Genomic DNA, 17,336 nt, shown 5'->3' on the forward strand with positions numbered 1-17,336 from the left:
CTCCAGCGCCAGCATCCACAGAGCTAGGAAAGGAGGGAGGGTGGATGGGCACCAGGCTGGTCTCTCCTGGCCCTCAGCTGGGCCTGGGGACCAGGAGCCCCCACCTGCACACCCAGCTCCTGTACACACAGTCTAGGTTTTGGAGCAGCTCAGCAGAAGGATTCTGCTTGGGAATGCCAAGTTCACTAGGGGTCTTCTACCAGCTCTCAGAGCATCCTTCATAGTAATGCCCCAGGCTGCTGTAGCGAGAAGACAGTGTCAAGGTCAAAGCCCCAACCGTCCTCTGATTTTCACAGTGTGTAACACGGCTGTCTCTCTGACCTCAGGGTTGGGGTTGATACTTATTGGAGAATTAGAGATAATCAGTGCCTGGGTCCCTGTCTTTGGTGGTACAAGTAGTCAAATTCATCCCATTAGCACCTTGGAAGAAAGGCCTGGCAATCCTACTTCTGAAAAAAAATCAAGCATTGAAAACCCTGTGAAGCACAGGTTTACTGTGATACATCAGGGCTCACTGAATCAGAATTGACTCAATAACAAGTGATTGGTCCTTCTCTGGACATGACTTGGTCCACACACATCTCTCTAGAAGTTTCAAGACATTCGTTTAGCAGCTGGTTTACCTTTGGCTCTTTGTCAGTTTTTTTTTTCTTGTCCATGAGCTGATATTAATCTGCTGGGTCAGTCTCTGCTGGCTCAGTCCACTGCAGCTTGTTTTCAGAACAATCCACTGCCCTTTTCTCTGCAAGGAATGATTTTTTTTTTGGGGGGGCAGTTTTAAAAGAGGCATGGAACAACTATCACTATCATGTTCTGGGCAGACACAGACTTGTTCTGCCAGAGAGAAGCCCATCTCTGACAGACTTGCTCTGTACCCCACCCTCCGCCAGCCTCTGGTGTGGGGAGGGGGACTCAGACCAAGGCAGAGGGAGGAGACAGTGTAGCAGGGCATGAGGAGAATCAGGGATTTCGGGGAGCAGGGGCCAGGGGAGTCACAGCTTCAGCTTTGAGAGGCTCTCTCCCAGCACAAGGAGTAGGATGGAGAAGGGAGAAGTAGAGGCCCTGTGAAGTGAAGGACTGACATGTTACCTGATCCCCAGGTGGGGGGCTGCAAGGGAGGGGATGGTGCTTAGTGAGCAAGACAGTGGCAGACGCCCTGGCTGTTGTTCCATCTCATTCCTCAATGAGCATCTTGACTCTCCTCCCATCCTCCCACTTCCCTCTGGAGTGGACCAGTGCCTGCCCACCCCACACCCTGCACCCCCACCCTGCTCACACTGCTAAGCCTGCCAGACAGCGGAATCTGCTGGAGACGCCTGCCCTTTGATGCCTCCCTCTGGCTTCTGTCCGCTGAACCTCACTGGCTACTCCTCGTTTCTCTGCATCTTGGGCTGTGGTGATGCCAGCTCCCACCAGATGCCCAGGCTGACTCCCCCCCACCTTGAGCTGTCGCCACAACAACTCGTATGCCCACCCACACACTCATCCATCCTATTACTGTCTCCCAGCTGTGGGCAGCTCTGTATGCAGTTGGAGCCAGACCGGATTTGTACTGGCAGAACTCATGGGTAAGATGCTCCTCATTTTTGTCATCCTGGTTGTATCGTTGGCTGTTATAGTGGAGTCAGGCATCTGGACAGTTTCTGGGTAATTTCAGAGTCAGGCTGGTTTGAGAGCAGGGGCAGAAGTGCTTCTGGCAATAGTTGGGGACAGGTCGCAGAGCTGTAGGGATAGAGAGGGGTATAGAGACAGAGGGTAGGGATAGAAAGGGCTATGGGTGTGCAGACCACTCTGATCTGCCTGAATTCCCTGCCCGGAGCATGACAGTGACACCTGGACCCTCCTGAAGTGTGTCCTCTCCCCCGTCTGTGCCCCACCCCCACCTGTCTCTGAGCACTGGTCTCTCTCTGAGTTTGTTCCATTTAAAAATGCTTGGGGTCTTTCAGGCATGATCTTTGATCGTCTCAAGGAGCCCTGGTGGCTAGTTTGTAACACATCAGATTGCTAAATGAAAGGTTGACAGTTTGAATCCACCAGCTGCTTCTCTGGGGAAACATGTAGCCTTAGAGATCAAATGAATAGTCGCTCACTAGGAGTCTGGATCAACATGATGGCAATGGGTTTAGTTTTGAGCCTCTCAACTACTCTCAGTGGCATACCCACCTCAGGTAAGAAAGTTTGAGGTTGCTTTGATGACCTGCCCAATTCCCAGGCTAATCGAGGGTCAGTGCTCCAAGGCTGTCTTCAGTCCTGCACTCCCCTGACAGCTCAGGACCCATTGCAATGACATCTCTGCTTGGACTGGTGGGATTCCACTCGGGGCTCCTCAGGGGCAGCCCAGGGCCCGGCCCTAGGGCCCCCATTGCCACTGTCCATGGTGCTGAAACCTGCCTTTCCTCCTGTCTCCTAGCCTTACATCTTACCTTTGCTGGAGGGCAGGGAATGAGCATGTCTCTTAGGGTTCTGGAAAGGTGATCTCTTGAAGCTGGCAGACCCCTCTTATTCTCAGAACAAGTGGATATCCCTGTTAGGATCCTTAAGGCACCCAGGAACTAGGACCTCGAGATCCCTGAGTCACCACCAGCCTGGGAGCAGCGTAGCTCAAAGCTGGTCTTCTCCAGGAGACCGGGTCTACAGCTGGCTCAGAGGTCCCTGGCATCTGCTGTGGCAGTTACACTTCTGGGAAGCACCCTGTTTCAGAAAGGCCCTGCTGCTGCCAACTGTCCGCTCGCTGACTCGGCAACTTACTGGGCATAAAAGGTTCAGTTGGTGGGGACTCCCCGTGGGAACCTGCGGGCAACTCAGCTGTGTTTCCAGGAGAGCTGGGGGATGTGGGAAGCATGGGACAGGCCTTTCCTCAGCCTTAGCCTGGGGGCAGCCTCCCATCAGTGACATCATCCATCCTTAACGTCCACAGCCTCTGTTCAGGGACTGGAAAAGGCAGGCGGGACCTCCTTAGTAGGTGGTCTATGAGGGCTGAGATCTGGGGTGGGGGCTCCTGATGCCATGTTGCTCTCCTAATCTCTTCCCTCCACACCCCGTCCCTCTACACCCCCTCCCTCCTCACCCACTCTTCTAGACTCCCTTACCCCCTTTGCTGTTTCCTGAGTTCAGTGTTCATTTCTGAAGTCCTCTCTCCATCTCTCCCCACGTCTCTCTTCGCTCACCTTGAAAACAGTTAATAGCAATCATGTCGATAACAAGCTCAGTGCTGTAATTGTGACGGCCGGCTGTGATTGCCTCATTCCCCAGCTCTCCCTCCTGACCTGGCTGGGAGGGGCCGGAAGGTCCTCCCCGGTGGGGCTTGCTTCTCTACAGGAGATGAGTAAACTGCTTTCTCAGAGGGGCAGTCCCTTTCTGGTGGGATGCTCTGGCTATAAATGCCCTTATCTCCATATAAATGGGCCATTTTCTGCCTGTACAGACAGGAAACTAAATCAAGGAAGCCAAGCTTAAGAGCTGCCTAAATTACCTTGTCTCATATTGAAAGGAAGCAGTCAGGGTGGGGGTGGTGGGGCAGATGGGCTCTGGAAACCCAGGCAGATAGAAATGGGTGTGCACTGTGAGCTAATGATATGTTTTTTTTAATCACTCATTACCAATGTTTTTAGATCACATCACTGCGTATAGGAGAATTGCGTGACCTTCTTTTGTGCGTGACGTGAAGATATTTGCTAATTTTAAAAACTGTATATAGATTAACAGAACAGGCGCCATTTCCGCAACCTTTAGGTTTATGGCTCAATATGTTAATTATGTTAATTTCTCAACTACCATTGGCCTCTCCTGAATTTTTGCAACATTGTCTTTTTTTTTTATCACTTCAAATGAAAGTTTACAATTAGGGTTTCTAGTCATTCATTGTTTCACTTTGCACCATTGTTCTTAATCTTAAAAAAATCATATTTATGTTGCTTAACATAGTTTCTTTTTATTTGAATGAAAGTTCACAAAGCCTATTGTTCATTCGATCATTCATAGTCATTTTATAACACTGATTAAAATTTACTAATGTAAGGAACTTTTGTGGCCTAGTGGGTAGAGAGTTGTGCTGCCAACCCAAAGGTGGGCCGTTCAAAACCATCAGCTACCCCTTGGAAGATTGACACTCTCCTCCCATGTGATTTACTGAAATCCTGCTGCAGGGTCAGCTGTGAGTCAATTCAGAATTGTCAGATAAGCCCTTATTGTACCACTGCCTTTTCCTTCACCCAACTTCTATTTTTGTTAATTTTTGCTCCACATCCCTCTCTTATCTGTTAATCTTCAAGATTGAGTCTATCAGTGTGTCAGCCTTTCCTTAGCCTTTTATATGAGTGATCCTGTACCAGAATTGTTCTTTTTTAAAAAATTTTATTTTATTAATTTTGTGAGTGTACCATCAAATCAGATCTGACTGGTACAGGAGGAGATTGTCCCTCCTTCCCCGGCAGAGCATCTGGTGGATTTGAACCGTGCAGCTCTGGGATTGTAGTTGCAGCTCCTTGCCACAAGAATTGTTCTTTTGTGACTCACTGTACCACTGAGCATGGTTTAGTCTTGATTCACCCATGTTGTGCAGTATTTCACAAGTGCTTGGCTCTTGACCATTTCTGAGCGATACGTCATCATAGTCTGTTGTGGGATTATACTACTGCTTCTTTAGCCATACGTCTGTTGATGAGCATGTGGGTTCTTTCCTCCTGTAAATAATGCTGCAGTAAAGGTGGATGTAAGTTTGTGTTGTAGCTCTTTGTTTTGTGTACCTATTGGTGGGATTGCCGGATCAAAGGGTATTTCTATTCCTGACTTTTAAAGGCCAGGATTGGTTGAAGTTTTAAAAAGTTTTGTTATTTTTGTGTGTGTGTCAAATCAGATCTGACTAATTACAGGAGGAGATTGTCCCTCCTTCTCCACCAGAACATCTGAGGGATTAAAACCACACACCTCTGGTATTGCAGTACAGCTTCTTGCCACTAGGCTCCCTAAAGGCCAGGATTGTTAATAGGAGCTCAGTGTCTTCTTCCACATTTTGTCTTCCTTCTCCAGCTCATCCCAGTGACCACTGATAAAACTTTGGTTTCTGTCACTTACCTATTTTGGATAAATCGTATAACTGAGATCTTACAAATTACAGATTTTATGTGATTGATGCAATTCCATAAATCTTACCTACATGCTGGGGGCTGGTTAGGCTTGTGCCTGTCAGTCAACTTGTGTTCTCTCTTGTGGGTCTCTTGCATCTACTCTGAGCTCCTGAGTCCATCACGTGACACTTGTTAAAATCTCACAGTCCCTGGAAGCTTGACTGCGATTGACATGGTCTCAGTGTCACCATAGGGCCAGGTCTAAGCAGGCTACGTTGAGCTTGCTCAGTCAGAAAGTCTGGATTCCAAAGAGGACTCTTGGTACTGGCTCATTCGATCATTTGCCACTGCCCTGTCATTGGATGATGAGACTTTTGACCTGTTTCTCTTCTCAAGACCTCAGTAACACGTGGGTACTGAGCCCTAGAACACTGGGTTATGGACACAGAATGGGAATAAGGGGCCCAGAAAGTGTCCGATGTAGCCAGTTCGCTTCTCAGAAGGCTACTCTTGGGCAGCGCTCTACCTGGTCCTCTGGGTCTCCTCTGAGCCTCTCTCGGCCTCACTGTCCTCCTTTCTCTTCCAGGGGAGCAATGATGAGCTGTCAGAAAATGAGGAAGATCTGGAAGAGAAGTCGGAGAGTGAGGGCAGTGACTACTCCCCTAATAAAAAGAAGAAGAAGAAACTCAAGGAGAAAAAGGAGAAAAAAGCCAAGCGAAAGAAGAAGGATGAGGATGAGGATGAGAATGATGATGGAGGCTTAAAGGTAACGGAGGCTGGGGCAGGAGGGGCCTGAGCGCCTGCTGAATACACACCTGCCTCGTGTGCCTCCCGAGTCTTCAGTTCTCTGCCTTCTTATTTGGGAGCCCCTGAGTCAAAAGGGCCACAACATCCCTTCTGTGGGTAGCTGTTGGGGACATCTGAGTCTGTGGGCATGTGTGTGTGTGTGTGTGTGTGTGTGTGTGTGTGTGTGTGTGTTTACACCTGCAGGCATGCTGACATGGGCTTGTAGCATAGAAGCTTCATTTCTTCCCAGCACACGTGCATGTTGCTGTCAAGTTGATTCCCACGTGTGATCGGAAGTAGAACTGTATTCTGTAGAGTGTTCTTCCAAAAGTAGCCAGGCCTTTCTTCCAAGGCACCTCTCGATGGATGCAAACTGCTGACTTTTTGGTTGTTATTGTTGTTGTTATGTGCCGTCGAGTCGCCTGCGACTCATAGCGACCCTATGTACAACAGCCCTAAACTCCGCTCTGCCCTGTGCCAATCGCACTGTCTCTGACACTCCCATCCCGATTATCCCAGTCACTGAATCAATCCACCTCATAGAGGGCCTTCCTCTCCTGCGCTGTCCCTCCACCCTCCCAAGCATGATGTCCCTCTTCAAGGACCGGTCTCTCCTCACAACATGTCCAAAGTGTGTTAGACAGAGCCTCAGAATCCTTGCCTCCAAGGAGCCACCCGGTTTAACCCATTCCAGGACAAATCTGTTTGTTTTCCTAGCAGTCCATGGTATTCTCAATACTCTTCTCCAGCACCACAGCTCAAAGGCATCAATTCTCCTTCTATCCTCCTTGGTCGTTGTCTAACTCTCTGATGCATAACAGGTGATTGCGAAGACCATGGCTTGTATCATACGCACCTTAGTCTCCAAAGAGATACCATTGCTCTTCAGCACTTTGGAGAGGTCCCTAATAGCAGACTTTCCCATGGCAATGCGCCTTTTAATTTCCTGGCTGCTGGTGCCAAGACTGTTGACTAGGGAGCCAAGCAAACTAAAGCTGTGTACAATCTCAATCTCTTCACCATCCATCCTGATGTTGCCAATTGGTCCAGTGGTGAGAATCTTTGTCTTCTTGACATTGAGCCTCAATCCATATTGTACACCACCCAGGGATTGCCAATGCTTTAGCTAGCCCCTAATTCTCCCCCTGGTCACCTCCTCTGACAACCCATCTTTCAGGCCACTGTTCTGCCCAACAGGCCAAATTCCAGGAACATTTCCTCTGGGAAAAGTAATCCTCCTTTTCTCAATCGAAGGTCCATTCAGGCAACTGCTTCTCAAGAGGAGCTCAGGTCAGGGAGCCCTGACCGTATCCCCTCGCACACAGACGATTTTCCAAGTTTATGAGAAACACTTTCGTGGAAAGTCTTAGAGACACATTTGTGGTTGCGATGGATGAAATTAGGAGTTTGTGGAGGAACTCCGTGGAGCATCTTGTTGATGTATGGGCTGCTCTTGGTGATGGCTCGCTCGCATGAGCATTCAGCTATTTCTGGGGAAGAGTGATGGATATTCCCAGCTCAAGTTTCATGTCAGGAAACCCTTGCTTGGAGCAATTTGGGAAAATAAAACAACAGAGACTCTTTGCCACAGAAGCAAGGTGATTTGAAAGGAAACTCAGACCAGCATGTGGTCTGAGACATGCTGCTCGAGCAGGTTCTCTGGAAAGGGCTCCCACTGACCATGCTTAAAAGCAGCTATAGAGATGGTCGGCCACTGTCGTCTCTCCTCCAGGGGGAAAGCGTCCTCCCAAAGATATCACAAACTGTGAACAGACCTGAGGCTTCAAGCTTATCCTGCAGGAGTCCTTGAGTAATGCAAATCATTAATGCAACCTGGCTCCTAACTGGCACGTTGCTGGTTCGAGTTCACCCAGAGGTGCCTGGGAAGAAAGACCTGGTGATCTAGTTCCAAAAATCCCTGGGATACAATTCGCATGACGTCATGGGTTGGAGCTTACTTGATTTGGTGGTGGTTGTGTACTGTCGAGTCGGAACCAACCCAGAGCTGACACTCGAGCAGGTTTTCGGAGGCAGTTAGTCTCATGGGAGGAGATTGCCCATCCTTCTCCCATGGAGCAACTGGTGGCTTGCAGTGCAGCTTCTTGCCACTAGGCAAGGTTTGGTTTCTGCCTCACAAGTCTCTGGGGACACTTGGCTCCCTTTGCTGGTTCCCGGTGACATGCAGCGCCGTTTGGGTTGGCAGTGGGTTTGAGGGTAAATGCTCAGTAAATGTTGGTACAGCCCTTCTCGATGAGACAGTGATCATGGATGATTAGCTGGGAAGCGCACAGGGAGCTCTGACTCATGCTGTCCTGACACCAGTGATTTCATTAGCTGGTAGGTGTGTTGTGAGTAATCTGTGACGGATGACAGCTAAGGAGTGACAGCTCTGAGACAGGAACGGGCACAAGTGACTCGGGGTATCCTGTGACAGTCTCCTCCACTAGATCACATGCCGCTTGGCTTTCCTGAGCTGGAGCCGTGGGGCTGAGCTGCAGGTGTGGCCACAGGGGTGGCCTTCAACAATGGTCGTGTGCTATGGGGATGCTGCTGACGTTGGCCAGAGGATAGAAGGACTGGTTCTAAGGTCTCCTGCTGCCCAAGCAGGCCTTTCACTGTCATTATCAGCCCTGGGAGCACTTGAGACCGAGGGAGGCTTTATCTGCAATGAACAGGCTGTGTTCTGAAGAGCCTGGGCATTGAAGGTTTATTGGTTCAGGACCCTAGAGATGCAAGGGGTCCTCAGGGTGTAGCTGCTATAGTGTCATTTAGGTCCCTGTTTGCATCTCTGTGGAGTCATCTCAGGCTGGAAGTGGTCGAGCACATTTGCAGCAGCTCTGGGTGTCACTTAGACTGTCCCATTTAGCAGAGGGTAGAGCCAGTCTCTGTCCTGGGTGTTCAAGCAGGAGACCACCCTGGTAGGGACCTAGTAAATAGAATGTCCTGGCTGTGATTGCATCAGAGCTGCTGAGAAGGGATGTCAGGGTTCTGGGAGGAAGGAAGGATGGAATGAGGAGGAACCCTTGCTAATGTCTTTACCTTGACACTATTCCACACCCCTGTGCTAACCCACTAGCTCGTATATTGAGTGTCCTCATTTTATGTATGAGGGAACTGAGGTGCAGAGAATGTGTGCTACTTGTCCCCCTCTCACTGTTAGGATATGGCAGAACCCAGATTAGAAGCCTGGCCAAACTCTCATTCATATTCCCTCTCCCAGTCTCCCTTGCGCCTGGTTCCAGACAACTGAGTGGGGTCTGTGTTATGAGGCCTGGCTAGCTCCATGTGCCTTTAGGAAGTTATTTCCCTCTCTAGGCCTCAGTGAGCCCATCTGGAAAGGGAAGTAGGAACCTAGGACCCTGCTGGGCTCCTGTGACCCTGCTCTGGTTATGGTGCCTCTTCCTGTGCCAGGGACCAGTGTGAATCATAACAATTTATGGCTGACATAGAAGAGAATGGGAATCCCAGAATACGTAATTGTGTTCATGCAAAACCTATTCATAGACTGAACAGTTGTCCAAACTGAACAAGGCAACACTGCATGATTTAAAATTAGGAAAGAGGTATTTCAAAGCTGTATTCCTTTTTCCATATCTATCCAGTCTATGCTGAGTAAATAATTTGAGAGGCTGGATTTTAGAAGAATATGGCATCAAGACTAAAGGAAGACTCAGCAACCTGAGTTATACAACCTTGCTTGCAGAAAGTGAAGATTTAAAGCACTTAGAAGATAAAGACTACAACCTTCAATACGGATTCTATCTCAACATCAAGAAATAAATAATATTCACCACTGGACCAACAGGCAACATCATGATAGCTGGAGAAAAGACTGAAGTTGTCAAGGATTTAATTTTACATGCATCTGCAACCAACACCCATTGCAGCAGAAGTCACTAAATCAAAAGATGTGTTGCATTGAGGAAAATCTGCTGTCAAGGACCTCTCCAAAGTTCTAAAGAGCAAGGATGTCAGTTTAAAGACTAAGGTGCACCCGATGCAAGCCCTGGTGTTTTCTTACTTGCTTTACATCAAAAGTTGGACAGTGAATAAGAATTACAGAAGAATTGTGATGTTGTAGGAGTATTGAATATCCCATGAAATGCCAAAAGAACAAATGTATCTTGGAGGAACTACAAACAAGGTGCTTCTTAGAGGCAAGGATGGTGAAATGTCATCTCATATACTTTGGGCATGTTGTCAAGAGGGATCAGTCCTCGGAACAGGAGACTCTGCTAGGAAAAGTAAAAGATCAGAGAAAGAGAGGAAGACTGTCCCTAAGGTGGATTGACACAGTGACGGTGACAATGGGCTTAAGCGTGTTGGAGATGGTGAGAATGGTGCAGAGTCCCGATCTTTTGTTCATGGACCTGCTAGACGTCTTTCTTGACACGCTGAAACATAACAGTAACATGGAAAACTGCTCCTGGCAATAATATCCAGGAGGCCAAGAAATCAACCAGTTTTGTGGAATTGACTGATTCGTGGTAAGCTCATGTATCTTAGACATAGAACTTTTAAAAAATGAAATCTTCAGAAGCACCTCAGGAGAGACTCTAACCACCAACTTTTAGCTGTTAGCAAATAAACGTGTTAACTGTCTGCACCACCCAAGGATGCCTCCACATGCCTTAGGCACTTCCAACCCTACTCTCTCCACAAGCCTCACCTTCCTTTTGAAACCACGTCTTCAGCCACTGTTCTGCCCTGTCACCCGTATTCTCAGAACACATTCCTCCTACCGTCCTCCTCTTCCTGTCTAGGCGTCCCTTGGCCAGTTACCTCAAAGATGGGCCTGGGTTTTGCTCCCTACAGTTAGGACATCTCTCTTTATGGAGGCTCCAGGCACACACTACTTCCCCTGCCCCCCTCCCCCCACATTAATAGGAAAAGGCCCCGTATCTGATACCTCACTCCTGAGACAGCCCTAATAGGGGCTGAGGGCTTTGGGATGCTTTGAGTAGGTGCATGCATGACCCCTGTTCTGGTTCTGAGGCCTCCTGGGCTGGTCACAGGTGAGGTGTGTGTGTGTGTGTGTGTGTGTGTGTGTGTGTAGTTTAAAGTGCCCCTTCCTCTGATCCCACCATCTCTGCAGGAGCCCAAGTCCTCAGGACAGCTCATGGCTGAGTGGGGCCTGGATGACGTGGACTACTTGTTCTCAGAAGAGGACTATCACACGCTAACCAACTACAAGGCCTTCAGCCAGTTCCTCAGGTGGGCAGGGCAGGCCCAAGCTGCCAGTCAGACATCCGTGCATGATGAAACTGGGGGATGTGTCAAGCCAGGGGAGGGAACCACTGGCCCAGACCCCTGAGGTGGGCTTTCCAGGTCAGCTTCCTGGTCAATTTCACCGACATTCGCTTGCCCTTGCTTTTACTATACCACTGGACATTAGGCCTCTTCGCGGGTGATGCTGGTCCTAGTTTTCGGGAGGGTCCGTTGGCTATCATGTTATCTCTCAGTTGGGGTAGAAGTGAGGCTGGAGGGCTGGTGGCTGCTGCAGGCCCAGGCCCGGGCTGTCCCTGCAGGTCTTGTGGAGTCTGGAAGCCCATTTAGGAGAATCTGGGGTCTGCTCCTGACTCCAGCTCTTCCCCGTCCTGTGAGACGCCCTCTCTCTGTGCCCAGGGTCACTGATCTGGCCTGCAGGGCGGGACCACACATCCATGTGTGGTGGGAGGAGAAGGAGTGGCCCTGCAAGGTTTGGAGTGACTTGTCCCCACCTGCCAGGTGCTGTCTTCACCCTCTGGTTCCTCCCCTCTGCAGGCCACTCATCGCCAAGAAGAACCCGAAGATCCCCATGTCCAAAATGATGACTGTCCTAGGCGCCAAGTGGCGGGAATTCAGCGCCAACAATCCCTTCAAGGGCAGCTCGGCGGCGGCAGCGGCGGCTGCAGTGGCTGCTGCTGTGGAGACGGTCACCATTGCCCCCCCTCTCGCCATCAGTCCCCAGCAGGCGCCCCAGCCAATGCCCATCCGCAAGGCCAAGACCAAGGAGGGCAAAGGTGAGGAGGGGTGGGTGAGTGCCAACCCTGTTGGGCAGAGGCCCCTTCCTCCTTGGACAATACAAGTGGCACTTGGGGTCTGTGAGGGAAAGTTGGTGGTCCCTGAAGGACCATGATCTGTGTGGCTTCAGATGTGCTTTCTAGAACTTCTGCCCCAAGCGTCTTTCAGAGGAGAGTGGGCAAGGATGGCATGGAGGCAGAGAGAGGGAGCGTTTGACACAGAGCTGCTCTTCCTCTGTTCTTCTGGGAGCTAGAGGGCTCCTGGGTTTGAGGCTGCACTATTCCCAGGAAAAGGAGTCCTAGGGGAACCGTGGATCCATCCTGACTGTGTACTCTCTGTGTGCAGGACTTTGCATCAGGCCCTCAGTGTCCTGCACGTGCACTGAGGATCCAGGCCCAGGTGCTCACCTGTAGTTATTGTTGTTATGTGCCGTCAAGTCGCTTGCAACTCATAGAGACCCTGTGTACAGCAGCCCTAAACACTGCTCTATCCTGTGCCAATCACACACCCATCCTGATTACCCCAGTCACTGAATCAATCCACCTCATAAGAGGGTCTTCCCCTCCTGCGCTGCCCCTCCACCCTCCCAAGCATGATGTCCCTCTCCAAGGACATCTCCCTCCTTACAACATGTCCAAAGTATGTCAGATGAAGCCCCAGAATCCTTGCCTCCATGGAGCAGCCTGCTTTAGCCCTCTCCAGGATGAATGTTTGTTTTCTTGGCGGTCCATGGTACATTCAATACTCTTTTCCAGCACCACAGCTCAAAGGCATCAATTCTCCTATCCTCCCTAGTCATTGTCCAACTCTCTGATGCATAACAAGTGATTGCAAAGACCATAGCCTGTATCATATGCACCTTAGTCTCCAGAGTGACACCATTGCTCTTCAGTGCCCCGGAGAGGTCCCTAACAACAGACTTTCCCATTGCAATACGTTTTTTTATTTCCTGGCTGCTGGTGCCAAGAGTGTTAACCTAGGTTGCAGTAAACTAGCAGGAGCTCAGAACAGAGTGGGCGTGGCTTCTCACATCTGATTAGTGATGGGGTGCAGAGGGACAGAAGAGGCCTTTAGGGACCTGAAATCCTTGGATAGGAAGGCAGAAGTTCCCTTGGTGGAAGGTTCCTGGCCTCTTGAGTGTGCGTAACATTGATCTCTTCTAAGACTTTCAATGATGGGAGCCTGCCAGTCTAGGCTGCTTGGGCTTTAAAATTTTTTTTTTCCTTTTCTGGCCTGGAGCATGATGGGTTCTGGAAGCTCTGGGGACTTCTCCATTTAGCCCTCAGGAGCTGTGGTTCCTGAAACACTTCTGGGATGCCATGTCTGCAGGGAAGGGTTTGGTCTAGTGCTCATTTGCCTCTGGAGGGGGTTGGAGACAGGATAATGTGGGGTTGAGAGTCTGCTCCCTACTTCCACCCTCCACATCCTCTCCATCTTGGTTACTGGGATCTCAGGAGTGGCTTCCAGCGGGTGCCTTGCCCAGCCCAGTCCATGGTGCTTCCTTACTTTCTTCCAAGTATCAGCTGCAGAGCGATTGATTATTTGAGCAACCTGAGACTCAAAGATTGGGATGGATTTTCCATGGTGCTGTAGAGGATATACCCCTGGGCTTGCAGCTCTTGCTCCCTGCATGGGGTGCTCCAGAATGGGGGCAGGCTAGGACACTTGGGCAGGGCATGTGTCCCAGCTTCCAGAGTCTCATATTCACTGCCTGGCCCAGGTGGGAGTCTGCTAGGGATGGATACTCCCCAGGTGACTAATTTTGCTTGGTGACCAGGTCCATATAAATAGGTCCCCTGGGGGCTGGGCTTTCCTGGGATGACTGGCAGAAGTGATTGGCTTTGCTAGTGGTGCTGATGTTACCTAGTTTGGTGACCAGAACTTGAAGGCTGGTAGCCAATGAGGGCTTAGAAGAGAGGGCTTCCTGCCCCAGGACATCCTTCTAGACAAGTGATGTTTCCTTGGTGGTCTTTCTAGCCTGGGGGCTGGTGGCTCTGAGGCTTGTCCCTAGGTTAGAGAATTTGGCAGATGCTGGGATGTTCTTGAGCTAGCCCCGCTACTGCTGATCCTGGAAGGGGTGGGGTCCAGTGATCACGGCAGATGGGCAGCGTGATTCTCTGCTTTTCCCTCTTGCCTTGTGGTGTCATCTTGAGCAGAGGGCTTCCCTCCTCTGAGCCCACTCCCTCCCCTGGAAAAGGGTGGGTGTGACAGATCATAAAGTCCTGATGGTGAGTTGAGGGACCATGGGCCCTGCTGATTATTGTCACCGCTGTGTTCCAGGGCCTGGAGTGAGGAAGAAGGTCAAAGTGTCCAAGGACGGCAAGAAAAAGGGGAAGGGGAAAAAAATGGCCGGGCTCAAGTTCCGCTTTGGAGGGATCAGCAACAAGAGGAAGAAAGGCTCCTCAGTGAGTGTGTGTGAATGTGACGGTGGCCCGGAGATGACTGTGAGTGTGCATGTGTGCGTGTGAGAGAGCCAGCCAGTATCAGAATGCATGTGAGGATGACAGGGGGACGAGTGAGAGCAAGTGACAGAATATGTGAGTGTGGGACAGTATGTGTGTGTGTGTGTGTGAGAGAGAAAGAGAGAGAGGGTATCACAGTGCGTTTGCGTGTGATTGAACGAGATCAGGAATCAGATTCAATGAGTGAGAGGGAGTGCGTGTGTGAGAGGCAGGGCCAGAATATGTGTGAGTGTGTGTGTGAGATCAGGTATCAAAATATGAGTGTGGGAGAGTGTGTGTGTGTGTGTGTGTGTGTGTGTGAAAGAGACGGTATCAGAATGCTTGTGTGTGAGAGAACAAGTATCAGAAAGAGAGCAAGTCTCAGGTGCGTGTGTGTGTGTAAGAGAATAGATACTAGAGTGTATGTCAGTATGTATGTGTGTACATATGAGAGCTTGTACTAGAATATGTGAGTGTGTCTGAGAGCAGAGACGGCATGCATGCGAGTGTACGTACCACAGGATGTAATGGAATGTATGTGTATATGAGTGAATGTGTGGGGTGTGTGAATGTGTGTGTACAACTGCAGAAACACAGGTAATTAAGAGTGTCAGTGGCTGGTATGTGCCCAGCCTTGAGGGGAGTGTGTGTACAGGAGTTTATGAGTCCAGGTCATATGTGTGTCCATGTGCCCATGTGAGGATTGGGGTGCCTTCAGAAAACAGGGTTTTCCTTTCACTCTCTTAAGCTAAATAGGCAGGTTCTATACCACCACCACTTTGCCCATTATATGTCTAGGCTTGCCTGGTCCTCAGTTTCCCCACCTGTTTGTTGAGGAGTTTGAACCAGATCCTTTTCTGCTACTTGCCTCTAGCTAGGAGCTCTGCTGCCTGGTCCCTGCCACCTGCCTCCCTCAGGGCAGCAGGGGGGCTGGAGGGGTGAACCTGGGGTGTGGCTTGCAGTCAGGCTATGACTGGGGAGAGCCTTCATGGCCCCCTCCCTTGGTGTTTCCTGGCCTGCTCCAGCACCAAGGAGAGACGCTCAGCATCTGTGCACCCTACTCTTGGCTTGGGGCTCATTCACCCACCGCCTCAGGCTGCTGTTTCCCTGACAAAGGCCACAGCCTTGCAGAAGGGCAGAGATGGAAGCTATTTCACTGCCCTTTGGTAGATACAAGTGACCAGGTAGAAGGCAGGGCAGAGACGCTTGACAGAACAGATAGAAGAAGGATGAAACAGTGCCTTGGCCTGGGCTTGGAGCTGGTGGTCACACTCAGCTCAGTAAATATTTGTTCAGCATCTGCTATGGGCTGGGCACTCTGTTCAGCCACAGAGGACCTGCTTAGAGGAGTTCTTGACCTCACAGAAGGCCAGATGCATGCACAGCTAACAGGGTGCCATAGAGGCCAGGCCAGACATGGAGGCTAGCCCCGAGGCTGTTACGGAGAAATCTGGGGAGGCACTTTGAAGGAGGTGTCCCAGAGGTGCCCCTTGAAAGATGTGTAGGAGTTTGGCAGGCTTGTGGGCAGGGCCTGGGGAGGAGTCTGGTGCTGGAAATGGGGGAAGTGTCTAAAGGCTGGAGAGCAAGAGGAGGGTGGCTGGTCATTGCACACTGTTCCTAACTGCATGGGGAGGTGAGCTTGGACCATAAGGGATCGCTGAGCCTCCACCCCACCCCAGCCTCGGCAGCCTCCTCTTTGTGAGCCGCTCAGCTCCGAGGGGCAGAGCCTGGCCTCACAGATGCTGTCTGTGCCTGCAGAGCGAGGAGGATGAGCGGGAGGAGTCAGACTTCGACAGCGCCAGCATCCACAGCTCCTCCGTGCGCTCCGAGTGCTCTGCAGCCCTGGGGAAGAAGAGCAAGAGGAGGCGCAAGAAGAAGAGGAGTAGGACTTCCTGTTCCTGGGCACCCCAAGGCCTTTTGGGGGGAATGGGGATGCAGCGCCCTCCATGGGGAGCCAGGAGGCGGGGGAGGGTATCTTCAAGCTCCTGCCTTTCCTAGCCTTAACCAGGCACTTCTCATAGTGAGGTTAAATGAGGAACTTGTAAGGTGATGAGGACAGAATAGGCTAAGGCAAGGCTCAGAACTGTCCATAGTTGACTCAACTGCACCTAACAACAACAACAACGTGTCCCCAGTCCTACTAACTGAAAGGTTGGCAGTTTAAACCCATCAGCTACTGCTCCTCTGCGCTTGTAAAAAAAAAAAAAAAGACAACTTCCGAAATCCTATTGGGCAGTTCTCCTCTGCCTGATAAGGTTTCTTATGAGTTGGAATTGACTCAGTGGCAGTGAATTTGATTTTAGTGAGCATGGCGTGACCACTCTTCTACTAGTTTGCCCTAGAAGATGGAAGACTGGAGAAGGCAGGGCTTCCTAACCTCATTCTTCCAGTCTTCCCCATGTCATCTTACCCCGATCCCCCATCCATCCTCCTGCCTCTTTTCCTGTATCCATCCATGGTCATCTTTATTTTATAAAAAAATTTTTTTTCATTATTAATTTCAGTGAAAACTGACAGAGACTTTGGATTTCCATTCATTCATTGTTGCACTTTTCTCCCTGCCCCCAGTACACTCTTCCCTTTGAAAAGCAAAAGAAAAATTCTTTCATTGTTCATGGTCTTCTTTTTATCCAACTCCTCACTCTACTTCCTCAGCCATCTCCCCATCATTCATTTACCCCATCCTTCCTTCCACCCTTTCATTCCTTCAGTTTACATTTGTGTGTTTATTAAGCATCTACCGTGTGCTGGTATACGCCCTGGTGGTGGAGACGATTGAGTATTGGGGCAGGGACGAAGCACTCCTTAACTGCCTCTCCTGCCCTTGTTGCCCTAGTTGATGATGGTGACGGCTACGAGACCGACCACCAGGACTACTGCGAGGTGTGCCAGCAGGGTGGGGAGATCATCCTGTGTGACACCTGCCCGCGGGCCTATCACCTAGTCTGCCTCGACCCCGAGCTCGAGAAGGCCCCCGAGGGCAAGTGGAGCTGCCCCCACTGTGTAAGCCATCTCCGGTGGTCCTGGGCTGGGGGCGGGG

General features: G+C 50.4%; 1 protein-coding gene across 1 annotated transcript in view; it reads left to right on the forward strand.

Annotated features, from left to right (window-relative positions):
- Window positions 1-17,336, forward strand: part of CHD5 (chromodomain helicase DNA binding protein 5) — a 72,977-nt gene that overhangs the window by 14,572 nt on the left and 41,069 nt on the right. Inside the window, exons 3-8 of the mRNA XM_006885799.1 lie at window positions 5,653-5,832; window positions 10,948-11,066; window positions 11,616-11,854; window positions 14,136-14,260; window positions 16,055-16,178; window positions 17,133-17,299. Coding sequence (XP_006885861.1) covers window positions 5,653-5,832; window positions 10,948-11,066; window positions 11,616-11,854; window positions 14,136-14,260; window positions 16,055-16,178; window positions 17,133-17,299 — 954 coding nt within the window. The remainder of the gene's footprint in view (window positions 1-5,652; window positions 5,833-10,947; window positions 11,067-11,615; window positions 11,855-14,135; window positions 14,261-16,054; window positions 16,179-17,132; window positions 17,300-17,336) is intronic.

This window comes from Elephantulus edwardii, unplaced genomic scaffold, assembly GCF_000299155.1.
Source record: "Elephantulus edwardii isolate Elephantulus edwardi_28Jun2011 unplaced genomic scaffold, EleEdw1.0 scaffold00045, whole genome shotgun sequence".
NCBI classification, from domain to species: Eukaryota; Metazoa; Chordata; class Mammalia; order Macroscelidea; family Macroscelididae; genus Elephantulus; species Elephantulus edwardii.